Source organism: Ochotona princeps, chromosome 12 (genome assembly GCF_030435755.1).
Source record: "Ochotona princeps isolate mOchPri1 chromosome 12, mOchPri1.hap1, whole genome shotgun sequence".
Lineage (NCBI taxonomy): Eukaryota > Metazoa > Chordata > Mammalia > Lagomorpha > Ochotonidae > Ochotona > Ochotona princeps.
In genome coordinates, this window is record NC_080843.1 from 22962697 (window position 1) to 22977704 (window position 15008).

Consider the following 15008-nt stretch of genomic DNA (forward strand, 5'->3'; position numbering starts at 1 on the left):
ACGTATTTGGGAGACAGGGAGAGCCATAGGAGAGTGAAATATGTTTCATCTGCTGGTTCACTCTCTAAGTGGCTGCAAAGGCCCTGAGCTGGTCTGGTCTGAAGCCTAGAACCAGAAGCTGTGCGCTAGTTTCCTATGTGAGTGTGAGTCCCCAGGCACTATCACCATCCTCTATCACCTGACTCGGGTACGTGAACAGGTAGCTTGGCTGGAAGTGGAGCAGCCAGGGTTTGAAGCAGTGCCCAAACAGATATCCACTATGCCATAGCACCAGCCCATGTAAGTTAATCATTGAATTATTGAGATAGTTAAATAGCAAAGAGTAACTTTTTTTCCTCCTTTTTCTTTTTAAATATAAGATCACAAAAGAGGAAGAACGAGAGAAAAAGTTCTCTAGAAGGTTAAATCATAGTCCTCCTCAGTCAAGCTCTCGTTACAGAGAAAATAGGTGAGTGATTATAGAACTATTGCTTAATGTTTAGAGTTTGATGATCTTATACATAGGAACAAATAATGTGTATTCTACAAATAGGTACTTTTCTTTCAGTAAAACCTAGGTCAGTTTGGGATAAGAGGTTTAGATCTGTGCTTGACCTACATTAGTTATTATTATTACTTAAAAATATATATATTTAATTTTATTTGAAAGATAAATTTTATGGAGAGAAGAGACAGAAATCTTCCATCTGCTGGCTTGCTCCCCAAACGGCCGCAATGGCTGGAGTTGAGCTGATGCAAAGCCAAAAATCAGGAGCTTCTTCCGGGTGTCCCACGAGTACAGGGGACCAAGCACTTGGACCAACCTCTACTATTTTCCTAGATGCAAACAGACAGCAGGATCAGAAGTGGAGCAGCTTGCTGCATCACTGTGCCAGCTCCTATTATTATTTTTTTTTTAAGATTTATTTATTTTACTTGAAAATCGGAGTTGAGGAGAGGGAGAGACAATGAGATCTTCCATGTGCTCTTTCATTTCCCAGATGGCTGCAGCTGGGAGCCAGGAACCTCTGTCAGGTCTCACATATGGATGCAGGGTCCCAAGGACTTAGGCCATCTACTGCTGCTTTCCCAGGCCACAAGCAGGGGGCTGGATGGGAAGTAGAACACTTTGGATATGAATCGGTGTCCATATGGTATGCCAGTATCAGAGCCTGAGGATTAGCCTACTATACCACCACTCTGGCCTCTTATTATTTTAACAAACATATGTTATTTACTTAAAAGAGAGAAGGAGAGATAACATAAACCATTCACTGGTTCACTCCCCAAATGACTACCATGGTCAGGGGAGTCAGGAGCTACTTCTGTGTCTCCCACATGGTTTTAGGGACCCAAGCAGTTGGACCATCTCTCACAGCCTTCCCAGGTGCATTAGCAGGGAACTGCTTAAGAAGTGGGGGAGTTAGGACTGACTGGCATGATTTGGAATGAAGGCATTGCAGGCAGCAGATTAACTCCCTGTATCACAACACTGGTACAGTTAGGTAGTTTTATCCCTAACTTTTCTTTTTTTTAATTTATTTTTAGTGATACAGTTTAAATTTTAAAAAAGGTTTTACAGCATTTGAACTGTTTGTTTAGTTTGAGTAATTTTATATAGCGTATAATGCAAATGTGTGGTAGTATAAGAAGTTCTGATGTTTACAAGAAGCATTAAATATGACTTTGGCATGTAGAAGTTTTCCTGTATCCACTGAAAATTCTTTACATACATAAAAGCAACCTCTCCCACCCCCATTTTTTTTCCAGAAGTCGTGATGAGAGGAAAAAAGAGGATCGTTCTCGCAAAAGAGATTATGACCGAAACCCTCCTCGAAGAGATTCCTACAGAGACCGGTACAACAGAAGAAGGGGGCGCAGTCGCAGCTACAGCCGAAGTCGGAGTCGGAGCTGGAGCAAGGAGAGACTGCGTGACAGGGACAGAGATAGGAGCAGAACACGAAGCAGGAGCAGAACACGAAGCAGGGGTAAACATGCATGTCTGTGCGTGTTTTGGCCAGTATTCCCTTATAATGGAAAACTTCAAGTTTAAAGTTTATTTTAAATTACTAACATGTTCTCTGTGTTATCTTTATTTCTCTTACAGTGATGTACCCTATGTTTTAAGTAAAAGCTTTTAAAATTTTCATTTAAAAATTTCATTATGGGAGGAGTGTGATGGCTCAGTGGTTAAGTCTTGCCTTGAAGGGACTGGAATCCCATGTGGGCTCTGGTTCTTGTCCCAGCTGCTCCCTTTCCCGTCCAGCTCTTTGCTTGTGGCCTGGGAAAGCAGTAGAGGTAGCCTAAATCCATGGGACCCTGTGCCCCTGTGGGAGACCCTGAGGAGGCTCCTGGTTCCTGGCTTTGAGTCACTCAGTTCTGGCTGTTGCGGCAGATAGAGCATCTTTCTGTCTCTCCTTTCCATAAATCTAATCTGCCTTTCCAATAAAAGTAAAAATTTTTTTTAAAGATTTATTTTTATTTTTGATTGGAAAGGCAGACTTACAGAGAGAAGGAGAGACAGAAACATCTTCTGTCTGCTAGTTCACTTGCCAAGTGGCCACAGAGACTGGAGTTGAGCTGATTTGAAGCCACAAGCTTCTTCCGGGTCTCCCACACAGGTGCTGGGTCCCAAGGACTTGGACCAACCTCTGCTGCTTTCCCAGCCCACAAGCAGGGAGCTAGATGGAGGAGTGGAACAGCCAGGACATGAACTGGCGTCCATATGCAATCCTGGTGCCTGCCAAGTGAGGATTTAACACTGAACTAATGTGCTGAACCCAAAATAAATAAATCTTTAAGGAAAGAATTGAATTGAATGCAAAGCCTCAGTTGGCATTGTGCATGCAGTAGAATGGCTGCAGTGAAAGAGTGGAAATTCAATGTTGATTAGCATGTACATGAACCGGAATTAAGAGAGGACATGTGTGCTCAGTAAGACTTGTACACAATTGTTCTTGTTGGCTTTATTTATAGTAGTTCAAAGCTTTGGTGCTGCTGTTGTGGCACAGCACTTAAAGCTGCTGCCTAGGATGTCGACATCCAATAAGGGTCCTGGTTTGAGTCCTAGATGCTTCACTTCTGATCTGTTTCCTGTTAATGGCCTGGAAAAAGCAGCAGCAGATGACCCAAGTGCTTTTGCCCCTGCAGCCATATGGGAGACTGGGATGAAGTTCCTGGTTTCAACTTAGTCCTGCCCTAGATGTTGACAGACATTTGCAGTGTGAATCAGAGGATGGAAGATCTTTCTTTTTCTTTCCCTCTTCCACTTTTTGCAACTCCAACTTTTAAATAAATAAATAAATCTTCAAAAAAAATTAGTAAAAGGCTAGAAATAACTGAAATAAGTCTATCATCATGTACACAGATTAAGGCATTCTAGTATAATTATACTGTATAGTGGATAGAAAGGAGCTCCATGCGTCAAAACCAGTGAATCGGACCTGGCGCAGTAGCCTACTGGCTAAGGTTCTTGCCTTGCATGTGTCTGGATCCCATATGGGTGCCAGTTCTAATCCCAGTGGCTCCATCCAGCTTTGTGCTTGTGGTCTGGAAAAGCAGTCGAGGACGGCCCAAAGTCTTGGACCCTGTGCTCATGTGGGAGATCCAGAAGAGGCTCCTGGCTTCAGATTGGCTTGGCTCTGGCTGTTGCAGCTGCTTGGGGAGTGAATCATTGGATGGAAGATCTTCCTCTTTGTCTCTCCTCTCTGTATGTCTGACTCTCCAATAAAAATAAATAAATCTTAAAAAACAGAACAGTGAATCTCAGAGCAACCATATTGATTCACAGAAATCAGATGAAAGTACAGATATGTAAAATTTTAGAAAATACAAGTAATCTGTGATGATTGTGAATGATGAATATTGATTTTGAGTTATGGTTACTTTTTTTTTTTTTAAGATTTATTTTTATTACAAAGTCAGATATACTGAGAGGAGGAGAGACAAAGAGGAAGTGGAGCCGCCGGGATTAGAACCAGCGGCCATATGGGATCAAGGCGAGGACCTTAGCCACTAGGCCACGCTGCCGAGCCCGAGTTATGGTTACATTCTGAAGTGAAATTGTATGATAGTTATCCTCAAAACTGTTTAAAAAAGCTAACATTTTTTAATTCTAGTAAGATCTGTAAGAACTTGTTGGTTCTGACATACATATTTTTTTTCCTAAAATGTATTAATGAAAGGAAGATGTTATGGTAAAAAAAAGGAAAACACTTCCTGAGTAAAATACATTTGCTTTAATAGAGCTACTGTGTTGCGCTCTGGCCTTTGTGTGAACTGTATATTCTGTTACACTTAAGAGTATGTTCCTCTTTTGAGATCCAAGTGAAGCAGGCTCCTTTGCACATTGCTTCACTTTCTTGATTTTCTTAGGTTCTTATTTTTTTTTTGTTGGGACCATATATAAAACCTAGTGTCTTGGTTTATGCTTAACATGAACTTCTCTTCCCCTTTTTTGCTCACTTATTCTTTTCTGATTGATTTATTTGGTACATGACAAGTATTGTTACCAGAACAACCCTTCTTTCTGTCTTTTTAAGATTTATTGATTTGAAAGGCAGTTTCTAGAGAAGGAGAGACAGAGAGAAAGATCTTTCATCTGCTGATTCGCTCCCCAAATGATTGCAATGGCCAGAGTTGAACTGTTTTGAAGCTGGGAACTATGAGCTGCTTCCTGGTCTCCCATGTCAATGCATAATCCCAAGGCTTTGGGCCATTCATCACTTCTTTCCTAGGTCATAAGCAAGGAGCTGGGTGGGAAGTGGAGCATCCAGTACACGAACTGTCACCCATATGGGATGCTGGCAAATGATGGTAGAGGTTTAGCCAATTGAGGTACCATGCCGGGCCCAAACAGACATACTTTCACTACTTTTGTTTTGTGGGCTGCAATTATGAATATTAAGATTGTGATGAAGAAAATAAAATTCATTTCCATAAGCAAAAATTTAATATAAAAACAACTTGATGTGTGATTTTGTAGTTTAGATCATACTGAAAAGAAGTGACTTATCTGAATGTTAACTGAATAGCTTTTAAAAGAAAAAGCATTGTGTAAAGTACAAAATTTTCCTCTTTAGCAAAATTGTAGTTTCTTACATCTTAGGCACTTTTTGATGGAGTGTAATTTTCTACATAATGTTTCTTTTATTGCAGAAAGAGATCTGGTAAAACCTAAATATGACCTGGATAGAACGGATCCCTTAGAAAACAATTATACTCCAGTCTCTTCGGTACCTAGTATTTCATCTGGTCACTATCCTGTACCCACTTTGAGCAGCACTATTACAGTTATTGCTCCTACTCATCATGGTAACAACACTACTGAAAGTTGGTCTGAATTTCATGAAGATCAGGTGGACCATAACTCTTACGTAAGACAACCGATGCCAAAGAAACGATGTAGAGACTATGATGGTAAGTCTGTGAGCCGTTTTATTCAGTATTAATACTTCCAGCTGTCTATACAAATTTTCTAAGTTTAGATTATATGTACTCAAAACTTCCCTGTGGCACTGGAAATAATGGGGAATTTCACTAAAACTTTAATTTGTCATTACTGATGATTATCAATTTAAAGATAGTTTATTTTCCTCTGAGTGAAAATGTTGTAGTTCACTAAATAAGAGTAAACAGTTTAAAAGGGCATTTGCTTCTGAGATATTACTGACAAAGTTCCTTCTCTAGAAATGGTTACTTGAATGTAAGTAGAGTCTAGAAGAGTAAGTATCACTAATATGAGGATTGTATAAAAGAATTTAAGACTTTTAATGGTCTAGTGTAAATGTTTTTTGAGAAACACTATGTAATAGTCTTAGTGTAAGTGAGGGATTTAAATGAAAGGCACTGTTTCAAAGAATATTTGTTTCATGTCATCTTGCTACCTAATACTCTTTAAAAAATATTTTTTTAGTTTATTTTTAACATTAATTATGTAGTTGAGAGGGATTCACGTCTATGGGTTTCTGATTAGGGTAGGGAGGATTGAGATATGGTGCAAGGTGGACCGGATAGATGTTTCCATTTTTTTTTTTCCTCCTGAGTCCCCAGAGAGGGAAGGGGAGGGGCCTGCTCCTTGCTGTTAAACTGTCAGCACCTGGGGATAAGGGATGGTTCTTTGATGATGCCTTACAGACCTGCCTGTCGGAACAGTTTTTCAAGGATGTTACTTGAGTGTTTTTGATAGTTCTGAAATGTCAGCTTCTTTGCCCCAGGGTTGAGGAAATCTTTTCAAGGTCTATTGGCTGACTGAGTCTATCCTAGTATATCTTTAGGGCCCAGGAACATGTTGCAAAGCTTGGCCAGGAGAATGGTCCATCCTGTTCTACTCTCCATCCTCTGACAAGGCACTAGGCATCCTCTGCTGGCCTAGATGAGCTGGTCATCATGTTCCCCCCTGCTTCTGGTATGCTGTGCACTCTACAGGCATCAGCAACTGAGGAGGCCCAGTCCTGATACAAATACTGCAAGGTTGTATCACATATGTTGTGATTTTCCCTGTGACTGGGGTTGATGACTGGACTGATTTTTGATTGTGGTAGATAATTATCCTTGATAGGAATTATAGTAAATGAGCAAAGATCTCTTATGAAATGGTTAAGTGTGCTTTTGCCTAGTAGATTTTAATATTTCTATTTCTTAAGTACTTTTGTTAAAGAAACTTTAATAATTATAGTGCTTTTTACATTTGTTTCTAATTTTTCATTCCTTACAGAAAAGGGTTTTTGTATGAGAGGAGACATGTGCCCTTTTGATCATGGAAGTGACCCAGTAGTTGTAGAAGATGTGAATCTTCCTGGTATGCTGCCTTTTCCAGCACAACCTCCTGTTGTTGAAGGACCACCTCCTCCTGGGCTGCCCCCACCGCCACCAATTCTTACACCCCCACCTGTGAATCTCAGACCTCCAGTGCCACCTCCTGGTCCGTTACCGCCCAGCCTTCCACCTGTCACAGGTAAGCAAATATGTATGTTTACTCTAGTTATGTATTCATACATAGTCTTTTTATAAAGTTAATAGCTTGACACTTGATTTTGTTATAAGTATCTAAAGTATTCACATTAATCCCTCATAAAAATTATGAGCAGTATGTTCTATGGGGAGTGTATTTCCACTTTTGAGGTTATGCCAAACCTGTTACTGTGGTCTGGATTGGTTCTGTGAATTATGGTCTCTAAAGATTGATTTATTTTACTTGGAGAATCAGAGTTACAGAGAGCGGGAGAGATAGGGATAGCTTCTCTCTGCTGGCTTACTCCTAAATGGCTGCCGTGGCTCGAGTTGTGCCGGTCTGAAGCTGGGAACCAGAGCTCCTTCTGCGTCTCCCACATGAGTGCATTGTCCCAGGCCATCGTCTGCTGCTTTCCCAGCCCATCAGCAGGGAGCTGGATGAGGATGTCGAGCAGCTGGGACATAAACTGGTGTCTGTATTGGGATGCTGTCACTGCAGGCAGAGAATTAGCCGTTGCACTGGCCATGAATTATGCATGTTGTTGATAAATTTATGCTCCTTTATAGCTTAAAGCAAACTTGTTTTTGAGTGCATTAAAAGGATATGTATCTTTGAAATTGATTTAGTCTGAATTTTAACTTAATTGATGTTTGTATATTTTATAGTTTGATAAGAATATGATGTTTGGATATATAATAACTTATTTTATTTGTTTGCTTTCAGATGATATTTCTTATTCTTTGGTTTTGACAGGACCACCACCTCCTCTTCCTCCTTTGCAGCCATCTGGCATGGATGCTCCCCCAAATTCTGCGACCAGTTCTGTTCCTACTGTAGTAACAACTGGCATTCATCATCAAACTCCTCCAGCTCCACCCTCTCTTTTTACTGCAGGTGCAGTTTTGGCCTCCTTATATTCATAAAATACAGTTTTAAAGGAAAAAATTTAAAATGTCTAGGAGTGCTTTTCCTTTAAAATAAAAAAAATTATTTATTTATTTTTACTTGAAAAGCAAATGTACAAGGAGAAGATGAGAAGGGAGTAAGATCTTCCATCCACTAGTTTGCTCCCCAAATTGCCACAATGGTCAGAGCTGAAAATCTGAAACCAGGAGCCGTGAGCTTCTTCTGGGTCTTCCATGTCCAAGGCCTTATGCCATCCTCTGCTGCTTTCCCAGGCATACACAGGGAGATAGATGGAACGTGAAACACCTAGGGCATGAGTTGGCACCATATGGTAGAGGGTTAAGCTGTTGAGCCACCACATCAACCTCCCCAGAGTACTTTTATTAAATTATATAGAATGCAGCATAGGCATAACGATTATAAATTGAGTTAATCAGTTGTAAGTTTTTTAATTTTAGTTTTCATTTTATGAAAATACTTTTATGCATATAAAATATATTGACTGGGTTCTACAGTTTGCTTTTCTTGTTATCTATATTAATAATTACTATGGAGTTTTTAATTGTTTTTAATTACAGTTTTTGTATTACCAGATACATATGACACAGATGGCTACAATCCTGAAGCCCCAAGTATAACGAACACTTCCAGACCTATGTACAGACACAGAGTGCATGCGCAGAGGCCTAACTTGATAGGACTGACATCAGGGGATATGGATTTGCCACCCAGAGGTACAGTGGACATCTTTTCTTATAGAATCATTGATGTGTAATGCATAGTGATCATTTTCATGGTGTTTATATATGTCATGTACTATTGTGAGCTGGTTTGAGAATATACTCTTCATTAACAGCATGGTTTTAAAATTTTGTGTGTGTATCAGATAACTTATTAGTGACTCATTTAAAACTGAGGATTGCCAGTGTTGTTATTTCCTTATCTTTTTCAATTCTCTGTCTCCTCTCTGTATTTTTATCTTTTCCATTTTGGAGTTCCAAGTTCACTATCCTGGATTGTGACACCCGTTAAGGTTTATTATATTTTTAATTATAATTATTACATGTTTCTGTTAGACTGTAAATGGCCTTGATTTATCAGAGTATACTATGTTACAGATTATTTTATGACTACTACTTCAAGCCTTTATGAGGAATCAATCATTATATTGTAAGAGTGACCTAGAGACCTTTGAAAATCTTTCCAGAATTTCTGGTTTTTTTTTGAAGATTTATTTGTTTTTTATTACTAAGTCAGATATACAGAGAGGAGGAGAGACAGAGAGGAAGATCTTCCGTCCGATGGTTCATTCCCCAAGTGACCACAATGACTGGTGCTGTGCTGATCTGAAGCCGGGAAGCAGGAACCTCTTCTGGGTCTCCCACACGGGTTCAGGGTCCCAAAGCTTTGGGCCATCCTCGACTGCTTTCCCAGGCCACAAGCAGGGAGCTGGATGGGAAGTGGGGCTTCCGGGACTAGAACCGGCGCCCATATGGGATCCTGGGGTGTTCAAGGTGAGGACTTTAGTCGCTAGGCCACGCTGCCGGGCACACCTTCCAGAAGTTCTAACAAGGAGAAGAACTTAATAGATGTTTTTATGATTCAGTGTAGTTTGAGAGAAGGATTTCAGTGTATTTTCCATTATCGGTTTGAAAATGCTCTCAATCTTAAGCAGAAAAAAATATTTACAACTTAAAGAATACTTGGAGCAAAGCATATAAACTAGTAAGTCATGTTTACGGATAATTTACCAGGAAGAATATGCTCTGTTTTTAATGCTGTTCTTTAAATAAATGCCAAAGGAAAGAAAACTGAGAGAATACAAATGAATTGAGGCAAACCCATCTCAGTAACTAGAGGAATGACACAGTCTTAGTTAACCTTCAGAGACAGACCGGGCTAACATGAAGCAGGAGATTGGCTGGCTTAGAGTCTCTAAGATGGCCAATGAACTTGACTTGAGAGGTATTGGTAGGAAAAAAAGTCCTGTTGTAGAACTGTAATGAAGGTATTTCTGGACAAAGAAAATGCCACTTGTAGTGTCACCAATGCTAAATGCAGGATGTTTCCACCTGGTCTGCTGTGGAAAGGTAGAGTAAGTCTGTGTTAGCTGGAGAGGAGGCAGATAAAGCACATGCACTTTCTCATACTTTGTAGAACTTTGTGACTGAAATAGAGGAAATAAGGGGTGTGAGAAATAAGAGGCCAATTAAAAACATTTAAAGAATTCTGCAATAAAGATGGTAATAACTGAACTGGGGAAATAACTGGGAAGTGGTGGAACAGGTCTTGTGGTAAAAGTGGTTAGCCACAGTCTGGGATGATGCTAGCACCGCTTATCATCATGCCTCAGCTGCTAGTCCAGTTCCTGCTAAGGCACACCTGGGCCAGGTAGCAGGTGATATCCAAAGTTCCCGAGCTTAGAGTACCTGGCCCAGGTGTAGCCATTGCATGAATTTTTGAAGTGAACAAGCAATGAAAGACATGTGCTCTACCCCATTGCCATTGTTGTGCCTTTCAAAGAAATAAAATAAATGGGAAGTGAAAGATTTTGGTGGAGAGAATTGTCAGCACTTACAACTTACTTTGGATGATGGAAGTTGTGAAATTAGATACCAGATTTCTGCCCTGGATAGTTATACAAATGGTAATATCATTCATTAGGAAGAGCTGAGTTGATTGATGAATGGAATTTAGTTTTGGAAGTGTTTGTTGTGTTCATGGACATTTGAGTAAAAGTGTTAGGTGTGAGATGGAATATGTTGTTTTGAGAACAGAGAGACACCTAACTAGAAAGTTTTTTTGAGATTGTGAATACTTCTTTCTTCAGTGAGTAGGACTAGATCTGTTGGGCACAGTGCAAGGAGGCAGCGTGCAGGCAGCATGCAGGCAGGCGAGGTAGGGGCTGACTGCTGCTGCCCGGACTCTGGTTCTTAATCGTTTCTTCTGTCCTGTTAGCAGTGTTAGATAAAGGTGGATGAAAGGAATCATGCCAAGGCCTGTGGGTGTGACTTACATAGATTCTAGAAGCCTGTGTTTCTAATACCCTGCTGCTATTCTCCCTCCTTTCCTCCTTATCCCACAGCACTACAATGAGTGAAGCTGTGGTAAGTGAAAAAAAAAACTATCTCTTAAGGAGTTTGTGTAGAGTGAAATGAGAAAGCCTCGGTGTGTAAAGGAACTTCCTTCCGTAAGGGACTGAGAAAATACAGCCAAAAGCCACACAGGAAGTGAGGATTCTTAAAAATCCAGGGAAGGTCATATCTGAAGACAGAAGGTAATCAATAGCAACAGATTTTGTTTGAGAAGCCAAGTGCTGAGAAGTCTCTGTAGGTTTAAGTAACACATTCTCATAGCAGTTTTAGCACAAGCAAGTTGCCTGCAGTAATGGGAGCAGCTGACAGTTTCCAAAGGTTAGTGAGTGGGGGTGAAAAGGAAGCAAAATTAGCAAGAACAGGCCTTTCTTAGAAAATGGCTGTGTGGGTAGAGGAGAAAAATGTGCTAGCTGAAGGAGAAGGTTGGTTTTATGAGGCCCGTCATATGCATGAACTTAATTTGTTTACACCATGGTAAACTTACCTTTTACGTTCATTTTCCTTGAACTTTCTGAAATATTCTTGTGTGTAGGGTAAATAGTTTGCTGGAGCGTCTGGAAATAAAATGCAGTTAGGACAATAGAGCACATTAAAAATCAGGCAAGTTTATACCAAGGCTGCCTTTAGAAATGAGAGGAAATGCATGCAATATGAATTGAGGTGATGTGGGGAAAGCCAGGAATGAAACACGATTAATTAGAACGATTGGTAAAATGGTGGTAAGATTAATGAAAATGTTTAAGAAACATAAAAACATTTAGAAAAAAAAAGTTTTATCCGAAAGAGAGCACCACGGGGGCTGGCAACTGGAGTTTGGCAGGGGATGGGGTTGGCGGTGAAGGAGAGAGAGTCCACCTGCAAGTTCATCTCCAAAATGGCCGCAGTGGTTGGAGCTGGGCCAGGTGAAAGCCGTTAGTCTGTACCTCCGCTCAGGCCTTCTCTGTGGACAGCAGAGGCCCAAGCATCCCAGCTGTCCTCTGCCACTGTCCCAGGTACACCATTGGAGGAGTGGATCTGAAGTGGAGCACCCAAGACCTGAATTAATACCCAATGGGATTCTGATTGTATCACAGTGGCAGCCCAACTTTTTTTTTTATTAATTATTAATTATTTTGCATTATGTGACAGTTTCATAGGCTCTGGGGTTCCCCCCCACCCCTCCCCATGTCCCTCCCCCACGGTGGACCCCCCCACCCCATTGCAGCTTTGCAGTTCAAATTCAATCAAGATTCTTCCCTTGCAAACAGATGCTAAGCACATAGTCCGGTTGCTCATTGTCCAGATGGAATGTCCAGCTTCTTGGGTAGACTATTTAGCTGCGATCGACCCCAAGTGGTTTTAATATTTCTCTAGGTATGAATCACTACCAGTCTCGCCACTCCCAATTTGATGAGGTTGTTGTAGAGTTCACTGGTTGACACTGTCTATCATAGAGTCTTCATTCGCCCGGTTTTCGCTGCCAACATATATCTGAGATGGTTGATTGACCCATTCTGTCCTCTGTCTTTTCTTGGCTAGGGTTCTGAGTCTAGCTGGTCATCGCCGCAATCAGCTTGTAGGTGCAATTCTTGGGCTGGTTTGTTTTCGGACTGGAGTTGCTCTGGAACCAGTGGGTGCTGCAGACTAGGTTGGTTCTGCCCAGCACGTACTCGGCACTTGCGTCAGCCAGTGGGGGCTGCAGCCTAGTCGGGGAGACCCACAATAACCCCCACCAGGCCCCCTATCCTGGTCTGCCTGTGTGTATAGCAGACTAGTCCAGTCTGTCCCACATCCTATCTAGCTCTTGCACTTGTCCCTGGGTTTCAAAGCTTAGTTCTGACTAAGCAGCTCGGCCATCCAGCCCCCACAGATGTTGTTGCGTTCCTCTCTGTCTAGCCACCCCAGCCCCTCTCAAAGTTATCATGTCCTCCCGCTGGAGCAGTGACCCAGGAGGGGGGAACCCATTGTTTCCCTCCTGGGTGTTCACTGTCCCGGTTTATGCATTTTTCGGGTGGTTCCGATTTGACTTGACAGAATCAGTCCCCAGAGCCAGCTTCCGTCAGCCAGTGCAGTGGCCAAGTCGTTACACCTCTCATCCATTCTGATCTATGCTTGCCCCAGTATGGGATAATTTGCTCAGTCTGACTTTTCCCTGGTCTAGTTCCCGTGCGGCACACAGGTGTTGCAGCCCTACCTAGTGTGGTCTATCCCCAAACCAGCCCACGCTCTCCAGTGGGAGCAGCCGTCCGGTGAGGGGACCAGCCCCTAAATTCCAATGCCGGCTCTGCCCCTCCTGGTTCTCACGTGTGCTGGTTGGGCAGCCCAACTTTGTATACCATAACAATAGTCTCAAGATAAAAGCATTTTAGAATGGAGACAAAGTGTTGTGACAGAGTAGCTTAAGCCCCCACCCTTAGTGCCAGCAGCCCAGAATCCCAGCTATTCCACTTCTGATCCAGCTCCCTGTTAGTGCACATGGGAAAGCAGTGAAAGATGGCCCAAGTGCTTGGGACCTGTGCCTACAGGGGAGGTCCAGAAGAAGCTCCATGCTCTTCGCTTCACCTGACATAGAATCTTAATGAATAGCCCTCAGCCCCAGTTGTTTGTAGCCATTTGGGGAGTAAACCAACAGAGGACAGTTCTCTTGAGTCTCTGCAACTTTCAAAGTAAATGTTTAAAAAAAAAAAACAGCATTTTAATATGAAGATATTTTGAATATTATACTATTGAGTTTTTTTTGTTTTTTTTTTTTTTAAAGATTTATTCATTTTATTACAGCCAGATATACAGAGAGGAGGAGAGACGGAGAGGAAGATCTTCCATCCGATGGTTCACTCCCCAAGAGACCGCAACGGTTGGAGCTGAGCCAATCCAAAGCCAGGAACCAGGAGCTTCTTCTAGGTCTCCCACATGGGTGCAGGGTCCCATGGCTTTGGCCCGTCCTTGACTTGTTTCCCAGGCCACAGGCAGGGAGCTGGATGGGAAGCCGGACCACTGGGATAAGAAACGGCGCCCATATGGGATCCCAGCATGTTCAAGGAGAGGACTTTAACCGATACGCTACTGTGCTGGGCCCAAACATACCAATTTCTGTATCACACAGAAATTCTGTTCTGAACACTTGTCCTAAATTTCTAACTTCTTGGTTTTCTCCAGTGAATTTCTTCCAGAAATCCTACAAGTTATCTCAAAACTCAATAGTATATGGGCCCAGCACCGTGGCCTAGCGGCTAAAGTCCTTGCCTTGAAAGCCCTGGGATCCCATATGGGCGCCGGTTCTAATCCCGGCAGCTCCACTTCCCATCCATCTCCCTGCTTGTGGTCTGGGAAAGCAGTCGAGGATGGCCCAATGCATTGGGACACTGCACCCCCCGCGTTGGAGACCTGGAAGAGGTTCCTGGTTCCCGGCATCGGATCAGCGCACATCGGCCCGTTGCGGCTCACTTGGGGAGTGAATCATCGGACGGAAGATCTTCCTCTCTGTCTCTCCTCCTCTCTGTATATCTGGCTGTAATAAACTGAATAAATCTTTAAAAAAAAATAAATCTTAAAAAAAAATAAAATTGATATGTTTTCCTCATGGCTATTATAATTGTAATCTTGAAAAATTGTGCTGAAACTTTTTGATTAGTGATCTGCTTAGAGATCTATTAACAGTGGAATTTTATACAGTCAATTTTTTCATCTTTAAAAAGGGTGTTTAAAAATTGCATGTTTCTGGGCTCATGTTCTCCAGAGCAGGTTTGAGACGCCGGCAATCCATGTTAGAATGCTGGTTTAAGTGCCTGCTGCTCCAGACCCCTGCTAGTGTGTCTGGCAGGGCAGTAATGACGGCTCGAGTGCTCAGGCCCCTGTCACTTCTGTGGGAGGCAGAGGTGCAGTTGCTAATTGTAGCTGTGCTTTGTCCAGTCTCGGCTGTTGAAGGCATTTGAATATGAAGTAGTGAGTGGAACCACTTGGTTCATTTTCTCTCTCTCGTGATGCTTTGCCCTTCAAACTATTGAGTATGAATAGCATTTTAAAATTAAAATTATATTTTTATGTAGTTTAGGGTTTGGATGTTTTGAATTTTGAAGTCTTCTGGAATTCAGATTAAA

The 15008-nt window shown here is 41.9% G+C and overlaps 1 protein-coding gene across 8 annotated transcripts in view; it reads left to right on the plus strand.

Moving 5' to 3' along the window:
* RBM26 (RNA binding motif protein 26) overlaps positions 1-15008 on the plus strand; it is a 159881-nt gene that overhangs the window by 94647 nt on the left and 50226 nt on the right. For 4 of the 8 annotated variants that reach the window (XM_058670580.1, XM_058670581.1, XM_058670579.1 and 1 more), the window contains 6 exons: positions 360-448; positions 1750-1967; positions 5137-5397; positions 6695-6934; positions 7655-7825; positions 8416-8571. In XM_058670580.1, the coding sequence (XP_058526563.1) occupies positions 360-448; positions 1750-1967; positions 5137-5397; positions 6695-6934; positions 7655-7825; positions 8416-8571 (1135 nt within the window). The remainder of the gene's footprint in view (positions 1-359; positions 449-1749; positions 1968-5136; positions 5398-6694; positions 6935-7654; positions 7826-8415; positions 8572-15008) is intronic. The other 4 variants (XM_012927460.2, XM_012927467.2, XM_036493441.2 and 1 more) reach the window with 3 other exon arrangements.